This window comes from Pelophylax lessonae (genome assembly GCF_965119305.1).
Source record: "Pelophylax lessonae genome assembly, chromosome: 8".
NCBI lineage: Eukaryota > Metazoa > Chordata > Amphibia > Anura > Ranidae > Pelophylax > Pelophylax lessonae.
In genome coordinates, this window is record NC_138775.1 from 126,785,666 (window position 1) to 126,802,991 (window position 17,326).

General features: G+C 43.5%; 1 protein-coding gene across 1 annotated transcript in view; it reads left to right on the top strand.

Annotated features, from left to right (window-relative positions):
• The window catches only part of GUCY2C (guanylate cyclase 2C), a gene marked incomplete at both ends in the record, with an annotated part of 728,187 nt that overhangs the window by 437,100 nt on the left and 273,761 nt on the right, over nucleotides 1–17,326 (top strand). Inside the window, 3 exons of the mRNA XM_082266300.1 lie at nucleotides 8,832–8,918; nucleotides 10,781–10,913; nucleotides 13,328–13,465. Coding sequence (XP_082122426.1) covers nucleotides 8,832–8,918; nucleotides 10,781–10,913; nucleotides 13,328–13,465 — 358 coding nt within the window. The remainder of the gene's footprint in view (nucleotides 1–8,831; nucleotides 8,919–10,780; nucleotides 10,914–13,327; nucleotides 13,466–17,326) is intronic.

Here is a 17,326-nt window from a genome sequence, read left to right on the forward strand (position 1 = left end):
TGGCCTTCCTCTCTTGCTATTGCGAGGATACGTGTAACCTCCCGTCTTCCGGGAAGATTCTGTCTATGGTGACAGATGAGATTGCACCACTATGTTATCAGGATCTTTCTGAGGTTTTTCTTGAGAAAAATGCTCAAGCATTACCTCCTCATCGAGACTATGATTGTAGCATTGATCTACTCCCAAATAGCAAATTGCCGTTCGGTCATGTTTATCCTCTTTCACAGGATGAACTTTCCCATCTCAAAACCTATTTGGATGAGAATTTGGAAAAAGGTTTTATTAGACCTTCCACTTCTTCCACAGCAGCAGGACTCTTTTTTGTTCGCAATAAGGACTCAAGTCTCAGACCTATCATCGACTACAGGAAATTGAATGCTATCACAATAAAAGATCGCTATCCTCTACCGCTTATCCCTGAGCTCATTGAGCAGGTGCGTGGAGCTACCTATTTTTCAAAATTGGACCTGAAAGGAGCATACAATCTCATTCGAATCCGTGATGGACACGAGTGGAAGACTGCATTCAGAACCAGATGCAGATTGTTCGAATATCTTGTGATGCCATTCGGGCTATGCAACGCCCCTGCAGTTTTCCAACGATTTATAAACGATATTTTTAAAGACTTACTAGATGTCTGTGTTGTGGTATATCTGGACGATATACTTATATATTCACGATCCCTGTCTGAACACATAAGACATGTAAGACTTGTACTATCGAGATTGCTTGCACATAACCTTTATGTGAGACTGAAGAAATGCTTGTTTCATAAAGACGAGGTACTCTTTCTAGGCTACATCATATCCAAAACAGGAATCGAGATGGACATGAGTAAAATATCCTGCATTCAGGATTGGCCTACACCAACCACACGCAAGGCGCTACAGCGATTCCTGGGATTTTCAAATTTCTACAGGAAGTTCATTAAAAACTTTTCTGCTATTGTGAGACCCCTCACACAGCTCACTAGCATAAAAAAAACATTCAAATGGTCAGAAGAAGCCAATAAAGCTTTTCACTTGTTAAAGACAAGGTTTACTTCCGCTCCCATATTACGCCATCCAGACCCATCCCTCCAATACATTCTGGAGGTAGATGCGTCAAACATGGCAGTAGGAGCAATACTCTCCCAACGACCAACCCACACTTCACCACTTCATCCAGTCGCCTTTTTTTCTAAATCCCTAAGCAGTCCCGAGATAAATTACCCCGTGGGTGAAAAGGAACTGCTTGCTATAAAATTGGCTCTGGAGAATTGGCGACATTTACTCGAAGGCACCCAATTACCAATAATTATATACACGGACCATAAAAACCTCCAATATCTTCAGACTAGCAAAACTCTCTCGCACCGACAGGTACGATGGTCACTATTCTTTCTAAGGTTTAACTTCCTAGTGACTTACACACCTGCAGATAAGAACAAAAAGGCGGATGCACTATCACGACTAACTGAAGAAAACTACTTTGAAATCCCTTCCGTTCCTATAATACCTCACAAACGCATTATTGGAGTTGTCCGTTCCTTGAAGGAAGAGGTTTTGCATGGTATAAGTTTGGATTCACCCCCACCACAACTAAATACTGATGCAGAAGGCTTCCTCTACTACAACGACAAACTTTACATACCACCTACCCTACGCACCAAGATCTTGGAATTATCTCATGATGTGCCTATGGCAGGACATATGGGTATGACAAAGACTCTTAATTTGATTTCCCGGCAATTCTGGTGGCCTGACATGAAAACATCTATACAAAAATTCGTCTCTTCATGCAATGTCTGTGCCAGGTCCAAAATTGACACTACGAGACCATCCGGTCTACTATGCAGTCTACCAATACCCCAAACTCCATGGGAAGTTTTGTCCTTGGACTTCATCGTAGAATTGCCTCTTTCCAAAGGATTTAATACCATCTTGGTGTCAGTGGACCATCTGACAAAGATGGCACATTTCATTGCTATTCGCAGACTACCTTCGTCCAAACAAACGGCAGAACTCCTGATGAAACATGTCTTTAGATTACATGGTATCCCAAAAACTCTTCTGTCTGACCGTGGATCCCAATTTATTTCTAAGTTCTGGCAAGAACTATGTCACATACTACGGATCGAGCGGAAGCTCACTTCTCCTTACCATCCGCAGACCAACGGACAGACTGAAAGAGTCAACCAATGCATCGAGCAGTATTTACGTTGTTACACTTCTTACCAACAGGATGATTGGGTGGATCTTCTCCCTCTGGCAGAATTCGCCTACAACAACGCAACCCACAGTACAACCAAGCAGAGTCCGTTCTACTTGAACTATGGGTTTCATCCCTCTATTCTTCCACCACGCATCCTTCCTTCAAACAACCCAGTAGCCTCAGACTATCTTACCCAAATAAAGGATTCTCTGGGTTTATTAAATACTACCATTGCACACGCTCACAGTCAACAAAAGAAGTACTATGATCTTCGCAGAAGACCTTCTCCACAGTACACTATCGGGGACCTCGTTTGGCTCTCAACAAAAAATTTAAGACTGAAGATCCCTAGCAAAAAGCTTGGACCTCTGTTCTTGGGACCTTTCCCAATCAAAAAACTTATTGGAAAAGCTGCAGTACAGCTTACATTGCCAATAGACCTAAAAATCCATCCCATTTTCCATGTGTCGCTACTGAAGCCCCATGTTCCGGACCAAGGAATAAGGCCTAATATTCCACCTCCGCCTCCTGTACAAGTTGAAGGTGGAGAAGAATACGAGATAAAAAAGATTCTGGATTCTCGTATCTACAGAAGAAGACTTCAGTACTTGGTTAGATGGACGAACTATGGGCCCCAAGACGACACCTGGCTAAACACCTCTGAAATACATGCCCCTAGATTAATCCGCAATTTTCATGCGAGATACCCAGACAAACCAGCTCCAGAGGCCTTCAGGAGCCGGCCTTAAGGGGGGGGTATTGTAATGTTCCGGTACCTTTGGTACCCTAAATTACTCTTTTCACAAGTGTATGCGCCCCATCATTCTCTTTTGGAAAGGTGCGCATACACCTTTAAGACTGAAGCTGTCATCACTCAGCGCCGGACTAGATGGCTATTTAAATCGCGGGTTCTCACTCGCATGTGTTCGTTCAAACACCCTTACCTGGATGCTAACTTGGCTTGAAGCTTTCGTGCTTGCAAGCATACCTCGCTGACGGAACCTCGCTGCGCTGATCCCTGCATCCCGCTTCCGGATCATCCGCTCCTCCTGAACCAACCTTCGGCTGTATTGCTATTAGTGCTAAGTACCCCGCAGGGGAACCCTCTATAAACTTATACTAAGCTTACACTATCTAGCTCTGCATAGTAAAGACTATTTATCACATCTGCATATCTAGATTGCTAGCTCTTAAGACTACTGCTACTTATTCCTGCACTGGGTTGATCTCTCTTGTATGTCCACCTGCTACTCTGTCATCTGCTACCATACATGATTGCTAAACCTACCTGCATCCATCTGCTACTGTCTTACCTTCAAGTGTCTGTCACCTACCACCTCCACTCAACCTGTCTCTTAAATCTTCATCACTGTGTTACTACATACATAAAGTCACTCTAGGAACCAGCTTGTTGAGTGTGTGTATTTACTAGCTGAATTAAGACCTTCCACACATGATGAGTCATTGAGGTTGGGAATGGTATCTCAGCATCTCTCTTACATGACTACTGAAGTGGAATATTTCTGCAGCTGAAAATCCACACCATACATGAAACGCAGGAGCGTTACAGGCCTCTGCCTCCATGCCAGGGGAGTTACTCCAAGCATATGTTGTTACATTACCTAAACCTGGCAAGGAACCTACTTCTCCCCCCAATTTTAGACCGATATCCCTGTTGAACACGGATATCAAGCTGTATGCTAAGGTGTTGGCCCTTAGATTTCACCCTATATTGCCAAATCTCATCAACCCGGACCAATCCGGGTTTGTTCAGGGACGACAGACGTCGGATGCCACAAGAAGGGTCATAGGGCTTATAGACAGGGCAGGGTCCGGTCGGGTGCCTTCTCTGCTGCTCTCTTTGGATGCGGAGAAGGCATTCGACCGGGTCCATTGGACATATATGACCAGGGTTTTGCAGCGGTTTGGCTTCCAGGGACCTATCTTGACTGCGATTCTGGCACTCTATTCTAACCCTTCCACGAAGGTGTACACCTCTAATATGCTCTCAAAAGCTTTCCTAATCACCAACGGAACGAGGCAGGGCTGCCCACTCTCCCCCTCAATTTTTAACCTCCTTATCGAACCTCTGGCGGAGGCAGTTAGATCCTCTCCTCACATCAAAGGCCTTGTGACCCCTTTGCGCTCCCATGTAATAAACCTGTTCGCAGATGATGTTATAATTTTCATGACGGACCCAGAAAAATCCCTAGCGGCTACACATTCACTGCTGCAGCGGTTTAGCCTGGTTTCCTACTATAAGGCTAATTTTGCGAAGTCCTTGATCCTTCCCCTGGGCTTACCTCAACAACTGAGTCATAAATTACAAACTCTGTACCCCTATACGTGGAAACGAGATTGTATACCTTATCTGGGGATCTTACTGACCCCAACAGTAGATAAATTGGCTGCTACGAATTTCCCCCCTTTGGTAACTAAAATTACGCAGGAGTGCCAGAGAATTCTGAAAACTGAACTCACCTGTTTGGGCCGCCTTGCCTCATTCAAAATGCTTATTCTACCCCAGATCCTCTACATATTTAGATCCTTAGTAATTCCTGTCCCCCGTCAAATTCTCGCATCGCTTCAGACAGCACTGAAGGGGTTGGTATGGAAGGGGAAGAGGCCAAGAAGTGCCCACTCCCTTCTCTCTAAACACTGGACCGCAGGCGGAATGGGCATGACGGATGTCGGTGACTATCTCCTTGCCTCGCATTTGGCTCAATTAAAGCACTGGGTGGCCCCAGGGTGCCATACAGTGTGGAGTTCTTTGGAGGAGGACATCTGCTCTCCCCTTCCCCTGCGGACGGTGCTCCTGGCAGATGTATGGCGCCCATTGCCGCTAGAGAAGTTACCCATCTCTGTCAGGGCCTCGCTGCTGGCTTGGCGGGTGTTCACGACTTGTGCGCTACCGTCATCCCAAAAAACGAGGGTCCCTATCCCCACGGGAGTATTGGAAATAGTTATCCCTCACTCCTCCTTCAGAGTTTGGACTAGTAGGGGCATTACGAATATGAACCATATTCTGATAGGAGATAACATCAAATCCTTTCAAACCCTACAGGCGGAATACGCGCTCCCCTCCTCTGAGCATTACAGGCATCTACAGCTCGCCCATTTCCTCCGCTCCTTGACATCCCCTCATATCCACTTGCCCCTAAGAGGCTGGACGTTCCTGCTGGGTAATCTCCGCTCGATTAAAGGAACCTCCCTTTTCTACAACCTTTTTCACAACAAGTTGGATTACTGCAAAATTGTCCCACTTACAAAATGGGAGGGGGATCTGGGGGACTCATTTACTGATGAGCAGTGGAAAGCAGCCTTTTGTTCGGTTAGACAAGCCTCATCTTGCACTAACCACTGGGAACTGTCCCAGAAGATCACCCTGCGATGGTACCTCACCCCATACCGCCTTTCTAAGTTCGTACCAAACTATTCACCCCAGTGCTGGAGGGGGTGTGGCGAAGTAGCCCACCTTGTTCATGTGTTTTGGTCGTGCAAACACCTGACCAGTTTCTGGAACAAAATATTCTCCATAATCTCAGAGATTACTGGGGTGATAACCCGCCCATCTCCAGCACTGGCGATATTGAATATAGGGGTTGAGAGGTTCCCTATAGAAAGTAGCTCCATAGTTACTCACATACTACTGGCCGCCCGCGGCCTGGTGACTAGACGATGGAAATCAGATATTGTACCCAACTCCTCAGAGGTTATTGCCATGGTCAAAACTAATTCTGTTTATGAGGGCATTCTCGCACGCAAAGCTGGTCGTAGCGCCAGATTTGACCGTGAATGGTCCTTGTGGTCCTCTTGGATCTCGACTAAGGGTTATTAATCTTACTTTGCTGATAATTTGATTTTGGATTACTCTGCTGACCGGTTATTCTTGTTTTTGTTTTTCCTGTTACGTTTAATTGTTATCCCCTAATTTCACCAGTTCCCTACTTATTGCTGGATATGGCTGTTGAACACGATGTTATGATGATTTGCAGACAACTCACACACTAGTTTCCCCTCCCCCCTTTTTTTTTCCCCTGTTTTCCGACCCTGTGGTCTCCACAACCTTCCCCCCCTCTTCCTTTTCCTCCCCTCCTCCCCCCTCCCCCCCCTTTCCCCCTCTCTTTTCCCTTTCTTCCCCTCTTATTACGCTTTTTCCCATCCCTTCCTTCCTTGTCTCCCCCAGCCGCTCCCCTCCCCCCTACCCCTTCCCTTCTCCCCCCCCTCCCTTCTTCTTCATCACTCCTTTCTCTCCTGTCCCCTCCTCCTTCTTTCCCCTCCTTCCCCCTCTCTCCTCTTCCTTCCTTCCTAATTCACTCCCTCCAACCCTTCCCTTCCGGCCCCTTCCCCTCCTCCCCCCACCTCCTTCCCCCTTCCTCCAATTCTTCTATCCCCCATTCCTCTCCCCTCTCTTTCCTCCACCCCCCCACCCCCCCTCATCTCTCCCCCCTCACTCTTCTCCCTCTTTCTCTTCCCCTCCTTCCTATGTATCTCCGGCCTTCCCTCCCCGTTCTTCCTTCCTCCCCGTTTCTCTCATGCCTCTCTTCTCCCACTTCTTCCCCCTCCGCCTCCCTCCCCCCTCTCTCCCTATTGATGCCCTCATCCAAATCTTTATGTGCACCCATGCTGGCGGACGTATACTGCAATAGGTGACACAATACACCCCGAAAGGTCTGCCCAAGACTCTTAATGGTATAATTATGTACATATCCGTGTTGCAATTTGTATACCCTTTCTTTGTTATGTTATGTCATAAAATGTACTGTTCATTTTAAATCTAATAAAAATTCTTTAATGGAAAAAAAAAAAAAGATAGCATTCATACTTGTTGCTGACACAGATATTAGCCTTTAAAAGGACTTTTGACTTCAGCGGCTTGGCGGCTGGTGCTCCAAATTTTTTTTGGGGGCACAAACAGAAAAAATCGAATAGGCATTGCTTTGTGGCAAAAAACGCAGCAAAAAATTGCGTGACTTTGGGGTCACAAAAGTGTGAAAGGGGCCTTCAGTAATCAAAGTATAGTGTGCCCCCTTTCAATGCAGAGTTACTAAAGCATGCCCTCATTCAATGCAGAGTTACTACAGCATGCCCCCATTCAATGCAGAGTTACTACAGCGTGCCCCCATTCAATGCAGAGTTACTACAGTGTGCCCCCATTGAAATGTAGAGTTACTACAGCATGCCCCCATTCAATGCAGAGTTACCACAGCATGCCCCTAATCAATTCAGTGACCAGCGTGCCCCCCTATCAATGCAGTGACCAGCGTGCCCCCATCAATGCAGTGACCAGCATGCCCCCCATCAATGCAGTGACCAGCATGCCCCCCATCAATGCAGTGACCAGCATGCCCCCCATCAATGCAGTGACTTACCTCATCCTACAAGTGACTTTTCCTTGGTTAAAATAGTGGGCAATCACCCGTTAAATTAAACAAATGCAATCTAGTGTCATATATTACCTGCGGGAGATCTGCCAGATTCTTTCAAATCTGAGATGGATGTGTAACGGTTAGAATAAGATCAGTGATCGTAGATCGCTCTGTGTATCAGATCAGTGTGTGGACAATGTAGGTGTGAGTGGCAGCGCTTCCCCGGTCTCCATAGCAACCCCAGTACACACGCCTGTGAGTGCAGGGAGCAGCTGACTCCGTACTGAGGGCTGGACCCATACAATGAGCAGATGGAGAAGGATTTGCTCTGTCAGTGTACAAGCAGCTGCTTCCTGCACTCACAGGCGTGTGTACTGGGGTTGCTATGGAGACCAGGGAAGCACTGCCACTCACACCTACATTGTCCACACACTGATCTGATACACAGAGCGATCTCCGATCACTGATCTTATTCTAACCGTCACGTCACACATCGATCTCGGATTTGAAAGAATCTGGCAGATCTTCTGCAGGTATGACACTAGATTGCAGTGGCGGCCGGCGGCAGAGGAGACACACATGAGTAGCAGCTTCTTCACTCACCTGCTCCTGGCTGAGACGTCTCGCGGCTGCTCCTCCTGCTGAGTCTGACCGCGGGCGGGAACCGGGAAGGTGAGTGAGTCAGAGTGACTGACGCACGCACCGCCCCCACAGCAACGTCAGACGGGAGTCCTGAATGATTGGTCCAGGCTGGCGTCTGGACCAATCACAGGACTAGGAGTGTAGAAGTGGGGAGTGTCGGGGCGCATTGCTCTGCGCCCCGATGACACCCAGAACGGCCGCCAATCGGCGCCTCTCCCCTGGCAGCACGTGGGATGCCAAGCCCCACCCCCCCATAGACTCCAATAGGTCCAGCGCCCCTAGTGGGCTTTAAAAGGTTTTTTTTTTCCCTTGAAGATGCTGATTGGGGGGGGGGGGGCGGTGCCCCCTGCGCCCCCTATAGACCAGCCGCCACTGTATATGAACCTGACTATCTATGTAATTCACAATGTGGTACGACAACAAGGTAATACATTAAAGTACATATGGATTGGTTGTGCGGAATCCCCTTTTTTGTTACATAATGGGCTTTAGTGGTAAGTGGAGTCAATTTGGTGCACCAATGCAGGAGGAACTACAATTATTACATGCAGCCCACCCTTTAATTGTTGTTTTATTGTCTGCTTGTTTTATTGCAATTATCAAGTAAATGTTTTTTTTTTTTCTCAGGCGGTTTTGAATGATAAAATATCTTACCCTGATGGTACTTTTATGGACTGGGAATTCAAAATCTCTGTAATGTACGATATAGCTAAGGTAACATTTTTGAAATTGTGTGTTTGAGTGTGTATTTATGTTTGATTTCACAGTAACTTAAAGTAGAAGTGTAGGTTTCTAAAAAAATAAATATACATACTCCCATCCATGCTGCAGTATCAGTCTGATGCTGTAGTTGTCCCCCACTGGCTCTGGGCCCGAGAACTGAGTGACCACATAATTGCTGCTCATTGAGTCTATAGTTGGGATCCTTCCAGAGCCTGGAGTGGCTCTGTAATGTCACCTTACAGTGGACTTTAGCCCACTGTTGGCTGATTCTGGGTACAGTAGAGCAATGGTAATTGCACTTATGTGACCCAGGAGAGAAGTAGAACCCAAAAAGCTTTTACCATACTTCTCTTTTAAAGCCTAAGTGCAGTAAAAATAAAAACTATTTTATTTATTTATTTGACTTTTATTGGAATAAAGTTGCATCTGGACCTCTTAGCTAAGATATCATTACCAGTGAGATCATCTTCTGAGTCCAGTGCTATTTTCCATTTCTATAACTGATTCAATCCTCAGTCTTTTTAAGTGGACTCTGGTAAAGAAATCCCCTCATACCACCAGAATTGTTGTGACTTTTCACCCCAAGCATCCAGTGTTAGACCATGAAACCCATTCTCTGTAATTTTCTAAAAAAAAAAATCAACTTATGTCATCTATATATTTAATTGAAATCATAAAACCCACAGTGTAGGCAGTAAGACAATACTCTAATGCAGCCTTTCTCAAACTTTGTAACACGGGGGGAACCATTGAAATAACTTCCCAGTCCTGGGGAACCCTTCATAATAGATTACATAGTTACATAGTTACATGTTACATAGTTACATAGTTACATAGTAGGTGAGGTTGAATAAAGACAATAGTCCATCCAGTTCAACCTGTGTAGGTGTGTGTGACTGTAATCATCTAACATAGCCCTCAATCTCCTGATCCTTGAGATGTAAGTCTAAGAGTCTTTTGAAAGTCACCATACTACCCGCAGAAACCACCTCTTGTGGTAGACAATTCCACAATCTTGTAGCCCTAACAGTAAAGAACCCCCCACGTTGCCTGAGGTTAAAACGCTTCTCCTCTAATCGCATTGTATGTCCTCGAGTCCTCATGCAATTCCTTCGAATGAACAGCTTTTCTTCTAAGCTGAGATCCCCATTAAGATATTTATAAATTGCTATCATGTCCCCTCTCAGACGTCTTTTCTCCAGGGAAAATAAATCGAGCGATTGCAGCCGCTCTTCATAGGTAAGGTCCTCCAACCCCCTAATCAGTTTAGTTGCCCTTCTCTGGACTTTCTCCAGCTCCAACACATCCCTCCTGAGGACTGGCGACCAGAACTGGACAGAATACTCCAGATGCGGTCGGACCAGAGTTTTATAAAGTGGAAGGATTATAGTCTTATCTCTGGAATACATCCCTTTCTTTATGCATGCTAATATTCTGTTGGCTTTGGAAGCTGCCGCTTGGCAGAACATACAATATGTTCTTTGCTTTTTTAGTTATTGGGAAGAATTCCCCCCTTGCAGATAGTTAAAAAGGTCATTGGTGGCAGTGGGAATGTATCTGAGAGGAATACCATCTGAGAGAAACCCCAGTAAACTCTGGAGTCCCCCTAAGTTTCCAGGAAGTGGAATGGTCTAAAAAGGCTGCTTTAATGGTATGAGTACCATTGTGCACAAATTTCAGAAGTAGGTTTTGATTGAGGTTTTTTTGGATTTTTGTTACCTTTTTGCAACCTGTTTATAAGATATTGAATATATTTGGATGTGTGGAGGTAATTAATTTAATAATTTTTTTGCACGCTCTATGATTTGTATATTCTATATTTAATGCAAAATATTAAATTTCATACATGACAGGGAATGTCTTATCTGCACTCCAGCAAAACTGAGGTCCATGGCCGCTTAAAGTCAACAAACTGTGTTGTAGACAGCCGTATGGTGGTAAAAATAACAGACTTTCTTGGCAATTCAATTCTGTGTCCTAAAAAAGGTAAAACCATCTTAATACTGATTTATAGCTTGTAGCTAGTTTTTTTTTATTTTTTATTTTTTATTTTTTTAACCAAAGAAAACTTTTATTAAAGACAGCACATAATAACAAAACCAATCAGTATACTTTGATTTTCAACCAAAAATAGCCATAGCCAAAAAAAACATTATCCACAAAGTGAGGGCCATTGGGAACATAGACAATATATTAAGGGTCTAACATGAATGAAAATTAAAGTATCCATGACAATGTTATCATTATATTCAAAATTAGTATCATTCAACATTGAGCCCAAGTAGTCTGTCCATGATCAAATCTCCCGGGGCAAGCCTAAGAACATCTAACCATAGAGCCCATAACTTTTCGTACTTACGTGGGCAACCCCTATGTTGCTATATAACCTTTTCCATCCAAAAATGTATTATCTACTGTAGTTTTTTTAGTTTTGAATATTCACAAAGGGTTAGAACCACTGTTGTATTGTTATTGGAAACACAAATAGCAAAAAAAACTGCAGTTTCAATTTATTTTTTTACTAAAATATAATGTATTTACAGTCAGTGTTGATGGAGAATCCATCCTGCAGCACTACTGACAGCAGAATACAATGATAACTGCTGGCGGCTATAGCTACTAGTGATCATACGGGGGAAAAAAACAAACAGGCAGGTACAACCAGCCTGCCCATAGATGGATCAAAATTTGGCCTGTTCCTGCTGGCTGGCTTAAGTTGGGTTTAACCCCTTTATGACCAAGTGTGAAACTAACCTCAACTCCCAGATCCAATTTTGCAACTTTTAAATGCGTTAGTGAAACTGTACATATGATCACAACTACTTTGTGTATCCATGTGGATTGTACGTTAATTTGTTCAGGACAAATTGGGCTTTCATTTGGTGGTAAATGGTTATGGATATTTAATTTATTTTTATTATCAAAGTTAATCATAGTTGTATATTTCTTGCTATTACCATAACTTAGCACCAAAGAACAACCCAAAAAAGGTTTCCCGCTCCTGATGATTGGAGTGATACCACAGATGTGTATGTTATTTGTTGTTTGGACCCCTAGTAGGGCCCAGACCCAAAAGGGCACAGTTTGGATTTTCTTTATCCTACCTAAAACACACTGGCACTGTCTGACACTGATGCTAATTTTAAAAAATATGTTTTTTCTAAATCCTTCCTAAAATATGCTGACCCTGACTTGTGACCCTTCCTTTGACCCCGCCCTTGACCTGTGACCATTACCTAGACCCTAACACTAACTGACCTAGATCAAACCTTGAACTATTTATTTCCAAATTTTTTTTTTTTTTTACACACTTTTGGTTGTTTACTTCTTTCTCTTCTGAAAGGAGAGTAAGAAAACACAGGGGTGGGCTGCCCAGTGACTACTCACTGTGATGGCCAATCAGAGGTCCCAGGTCCTGATCATTAGTACAAGACCCTGGGGCACTCGGAGACGCCCACCTCCTGGTGGCCACACATATGTGTTAGTGTGTGTGTGTGTGTGTGCGTGTGTCATTATGGGGTTAAGGAGTTAATTGCCCAGTTTTCTATGGATTTTTTTTTTTTTTCTCTTTGCCCCACCTCTTCCATTTACGGTAACTGTCAGATGTTTAAAAAAAATGTTCATCACTGGGAGTGGGGGACCAATTAGCCTTTCCTTGGGACTTTTAGTATAGTTCACAGATCAGTGAGAAGTTATTGGGATCCTGCAACTTCAACCTCTCTTTGCAACTGCTTTTTATACACTGATATGTAGGAAAGCATGTCATTTATAATAATCATTAAATATTACAGTGATATTACCCTTCGGAGAGTTGAGGAAGACAGATAGACCATCTTTTGGGGCCTGACACTTTCTCAATTCTTTAATTTCCCTTCATATTTGGTGTCCTGGCATGCTACACACTGCTCTACTGCAACTAAGGAAGTTTCATCTATGATTATATGACAGTATGTAACAAGAATATTATCTTTATCTATATTCTCCACAGAAAGTTAATGAATTTCACGAAACACATAGAGAAAATAGAGTCCCGGTACTTTATATGTCGTACCAGATCTACCTGTCAAGTACAACAGTGGGAAAGACTTTGATTTAAAGTTTTTTCCTTTTTTCATGTTTTGTAAATGTTGCAATTTATGGCCTTTATGAATTTATTTACTGTATGTATGTGTAGTATTTATTTTTAAATATGTTATAATAAATATGTATATTTTGTTATTGGATTAATAATTTAGATTCGCACCTTTGGTGCAAGGAGAGTCTTTTTTTGGTATCTGGATAGTAAATAGAGCATTTAGTGAGGATGGTGGCACCCCTCTAATACTTACTCAATGGAGATTTTTAGACGATACTTTAAAAATATACTTCAACTTTTTTTTTTACTATAACTTTTTCTCCAGATTTGTGGATGTGCCCTGAACACTTACGGCAAGATGGAGTTTCTCAGAAAGGTGATGTCTACAGCTATGGAATCATAGCACAAGAAATAATCTTAAGGAAAGATACATTCTATACGGAGCAATGCCATGACACCAAAGGTAAAATGAAAATGCACAATTGCTGTTTCATTTAACAGTTTGTGTGCTGAAATACTGTGCACTAAATTAATATAGCCTTTGGTGCCCGCTGTATATACAATACAACCATTTATTTTATATGATTTTATTGTGCACACACAACAGCTTAGCCTACATTAAATCATTAAATTCTTTGACTCTAAATGTTTTTTTGAAGCATTGATCAATAATGTTCTATATTGAGTGCGGTTTTATTCAAGATGGGTTTCTGCAAATCTGCTAATCGTTTTTGTCAAGCACTTGAAAATGCCAAACGTTTAAAATTGGCTCCGTTTTTAAAGGGAAGAATATTTACAGCTTCTTCTAGTGTACATTTTTTGAAAGCTGAATTCCAGATATGTTTTTTCTAGCATAGTTACTTTGGTCCAGCTTGGACCAATGTAAGTTTGCATATTTCAAACCTTTGAAATCTGTGGAAGCTGGAAATCACTATAGTAGTCTCTACTACTACAGTAATTGCTGATATCCTTCATGTACTGTGCCAAGTAACTGCCCTGATGCAAGTGAACACAGGGATTTGTTTGCTAAGCACAGGAGAGTTGTTCCCTGATTGGATCTATGTGGAGATCATGACATTAATGCCCACAAGCTTTAGGAGTGTGTCTATGGGAATGTTTTTCCAGAAGCGCATTTGTGAGGTCAGGCACCGATGTTGGACGAGAAGGCCTGGCTCGCAGTCTACGTTCTATTTTACCCCAAAGGTGTTCTATCATGTTGAGGTCAGGACCCTGTGAAGGCCAGTCAAGTTCCTCCACCCCAAATTCGCTCATCTATGTCTTTATGGACCTTGCTTTGTGCATTAGGGGCCATCCCCAAACTGCTCCCACAAAGTTGGGAGCAAGAAATTGTCGAAAATGTCTTGGTATGCTGAAGCCTTAAGAGTTACCTTCACTGGAACTAAGGGTCCAAGCCCAACCCCTGAAAAACAGCCCCACACCATAATCCCCCCTCCACCAAATGGGTTGGACCAGTGCACAAAGCAAGGTCCATAATCATAAAAACGAGTGAGTTTGGGGTAGAGGAACTTGACTGGTCTGCACAGAGTCCTGACCTCAACCTGATCTAACACCTTTAGGATGAATTAGTGCATCAGCACCTGACCTAACAAATTAGCTTCTGGAAAAATGGTCAAACATTCCCATAGACACACTCCTAAACCTTATGGACAGGCTTCCCAGAAGAGTTAAAGCTGTTCTAGCTGCAAAGGGTGGGCAAACTCAATATTGAACCCCACTGACTAAGTACTGGGATGCCATTAAAGTTCATGTGCATGTAGTTACATAGTTACATAGTTAGTGAGGTTGAAAAAAGACATCAGTCCATCCAGTTCAACCTATGATGTGTGTGTGTGTTTGCTTTTAACCGTACATTGTATACCCCTGTATGTTGTGGTCTTTAAGGTGTCCATCTAATAGTTTTTTGAAACTATCAATGCTCCCTGCTGATATGACTGCTTGTGGAAGAGAATTCCACATCCTTACCGCTCTTACAGTGAAGAACCCCTTACGCACTTTAAGGTTAAACCGCCTTTCCTCAAGTTTTAGTGAGTGGCCACGTGTCTTATTGTATCTCCTTTCTCTGAATAGTTTGTTCCTTATGCTGGGGTTGCCAGTACAGTATTTGTACATTGATATCATATCCCCCCTCAATCGTCTCTTCTCCAGAGAGAATAGGTTCAGTGCTTGTAGTCTTTCCTCATAGCTGATGTTCTCTATTCCCCTAATTATTTTTGTTGCCCTTCTCTGGACTTTCTCCAGTTCCAGCACATCCTTCCTGAGGACCGGTGCCCAGAACTGGACAGCATACTCCAGATGTGGCCGGACCAGAGTCTTGTAGAGCAGGAGAATAATCTCTTTATTTCTGGAGTGAATCCCCTTTTTTATACAACCCAGTATTCTGTTGGCTTTGCTTGCGGCGGCTTGGCATTGCATGCCACTGCCAAGCCTGTTGTCTACCAGTACCCCCAAGTCCTTTTCCATCCTAGACTCACCCAGAGGTTCCCCCCCCTAGTGAGTAGCTTGCTTTCTGGCCCCCAAGTGCATTACTTTACATTTTTCAACATTAAATCTCATCTGCCATGTAGTTGCTCACCCCGTTATTTTGTTCAGGTCCGCTTGCAAGGTTTCCACATCCTGCATAGAAGATATTGGCATGCCTAATTTAGTATCATCTGCAAATACTGAGATTGTACTCGATATCCCCTCCTCCAGATCATTTATGAATAAATTAAACAGGATTGGTCCCAGGACAGAACCCTGGGGGACCCCACTTTCCACACCCGCCCACTTCGAGTACTCCCCATTAATCACCACCCTCTGTACTCTCCCCTGGAGCCAGTTCTCTATCCAGGTACTCACCTTATGGTCCATACCAACCTTCCTTAGTTTGTACAGTAAGCTTTTGTGGGGAACGGTGTCAAAGGCCTTTGCAAAGTCCAGATACACCACATCCACAGGCTTATCTTTATCTAGGTGGCAGCTCACTTCATCATAGAAGGTTAATAGATTGGTTTGGCACGAACGATTTTTCATGAATCCATGCTGATTACTACTTATAATACCGTTTTCATTACTAAAGTCTTGTATGTGGTCCCTTAACATCCCCTCCAAAATTTTGCAGAATACTGATGTTAGACTGACCGGCCTATAGTTACCCGGGATATATCTCGGCCCCTTTTTAAATATTGGTACCACGTTGGCTTTTTTCCAATCAGCTGGCACCATACCCGTCTGTAAACTATCCTTAAAGATCAAGAATAATGGTCTGGCAATCACCTGGCTGAGCTCATTAAGAACCCTCGGGTGCAAGCCATCCGGTCCTGGGGATTTATTTATGTTAAGTTTCTCTAGTTTAGCTCTAAGTCTATCCTATGTTAGCCATGGCGGCACTTCCTGAGGTGTATTATTTAGTTCGGCCTTACAAGCAAGGTTCGTGTAGCCCCCCGATTCCTTTGTGAAGACTGAAGAAAATAAATTATTTACCACTTCCGCCTTTTCTCTGTCCTCAGTGGCCATTTTTCCTCTATCATATCTTTTATGGGGCCAATGTGCTCTGGCCTCGCTTTCCTACTGTTTATATACTTAAAGAACTTCTTGGGGTTCTTTTTACTCTCCTCCGCTATATGTCTCTCGTGTTCTATTTTAGCCGCCCTGATTTCGTCTTTACATTTCTTATTACACTCTTTGTAGTGCTTAAATGCTGCCAATGACCCCTCAGTCTTGTATTTTTTGAAGGCCTTTTCTTTAGCTCTAATATACATTTTTATGTTGGAGTTTAGCCACCCAGGGTTTAGTTTTGCTCTTTTAAATTTATTTCCCTGTGGAATGCACTGGCCAATCCCCTTGTTAAGTATGCTCTTGAAGCACTCCCATTTTTCCTCCGTGTTCTTTGTTCCCAGGGTTCTATCCCATTTGATATTTTCTAGTAGCGAGCGCAGTTTAGGGAAATTGGCTCTTTTGAAATTCAGTGTCCTTATATTACCCTTGTGTTTCCTATTACTGTAATTAATACTGAAACCAATTGACCTATGGTCACTGTTCCCTAAGTTGTCCCATATTTCTATATCCGTGAGCAGGTCTGTATTGTTGGTAATCAGTAGGTCAAGTACCGCATTGTTTCTTGTCGGTGCATTCACCATCTGACCCATGAAATTATCCTGCAAAACATTTAGGAACTGCCGAGCCTTGGCTGAGTGCGCGGTTCCTTCTGCCCAGTCTATATCCGGATAATTAAAGTCCCCCATTATAATGACATTTCCCATCCTTGCTGCCAATCCTATCTGTAACATGAGGTCCACCTCACCCTCCTCCCTCTGGTTGGGGG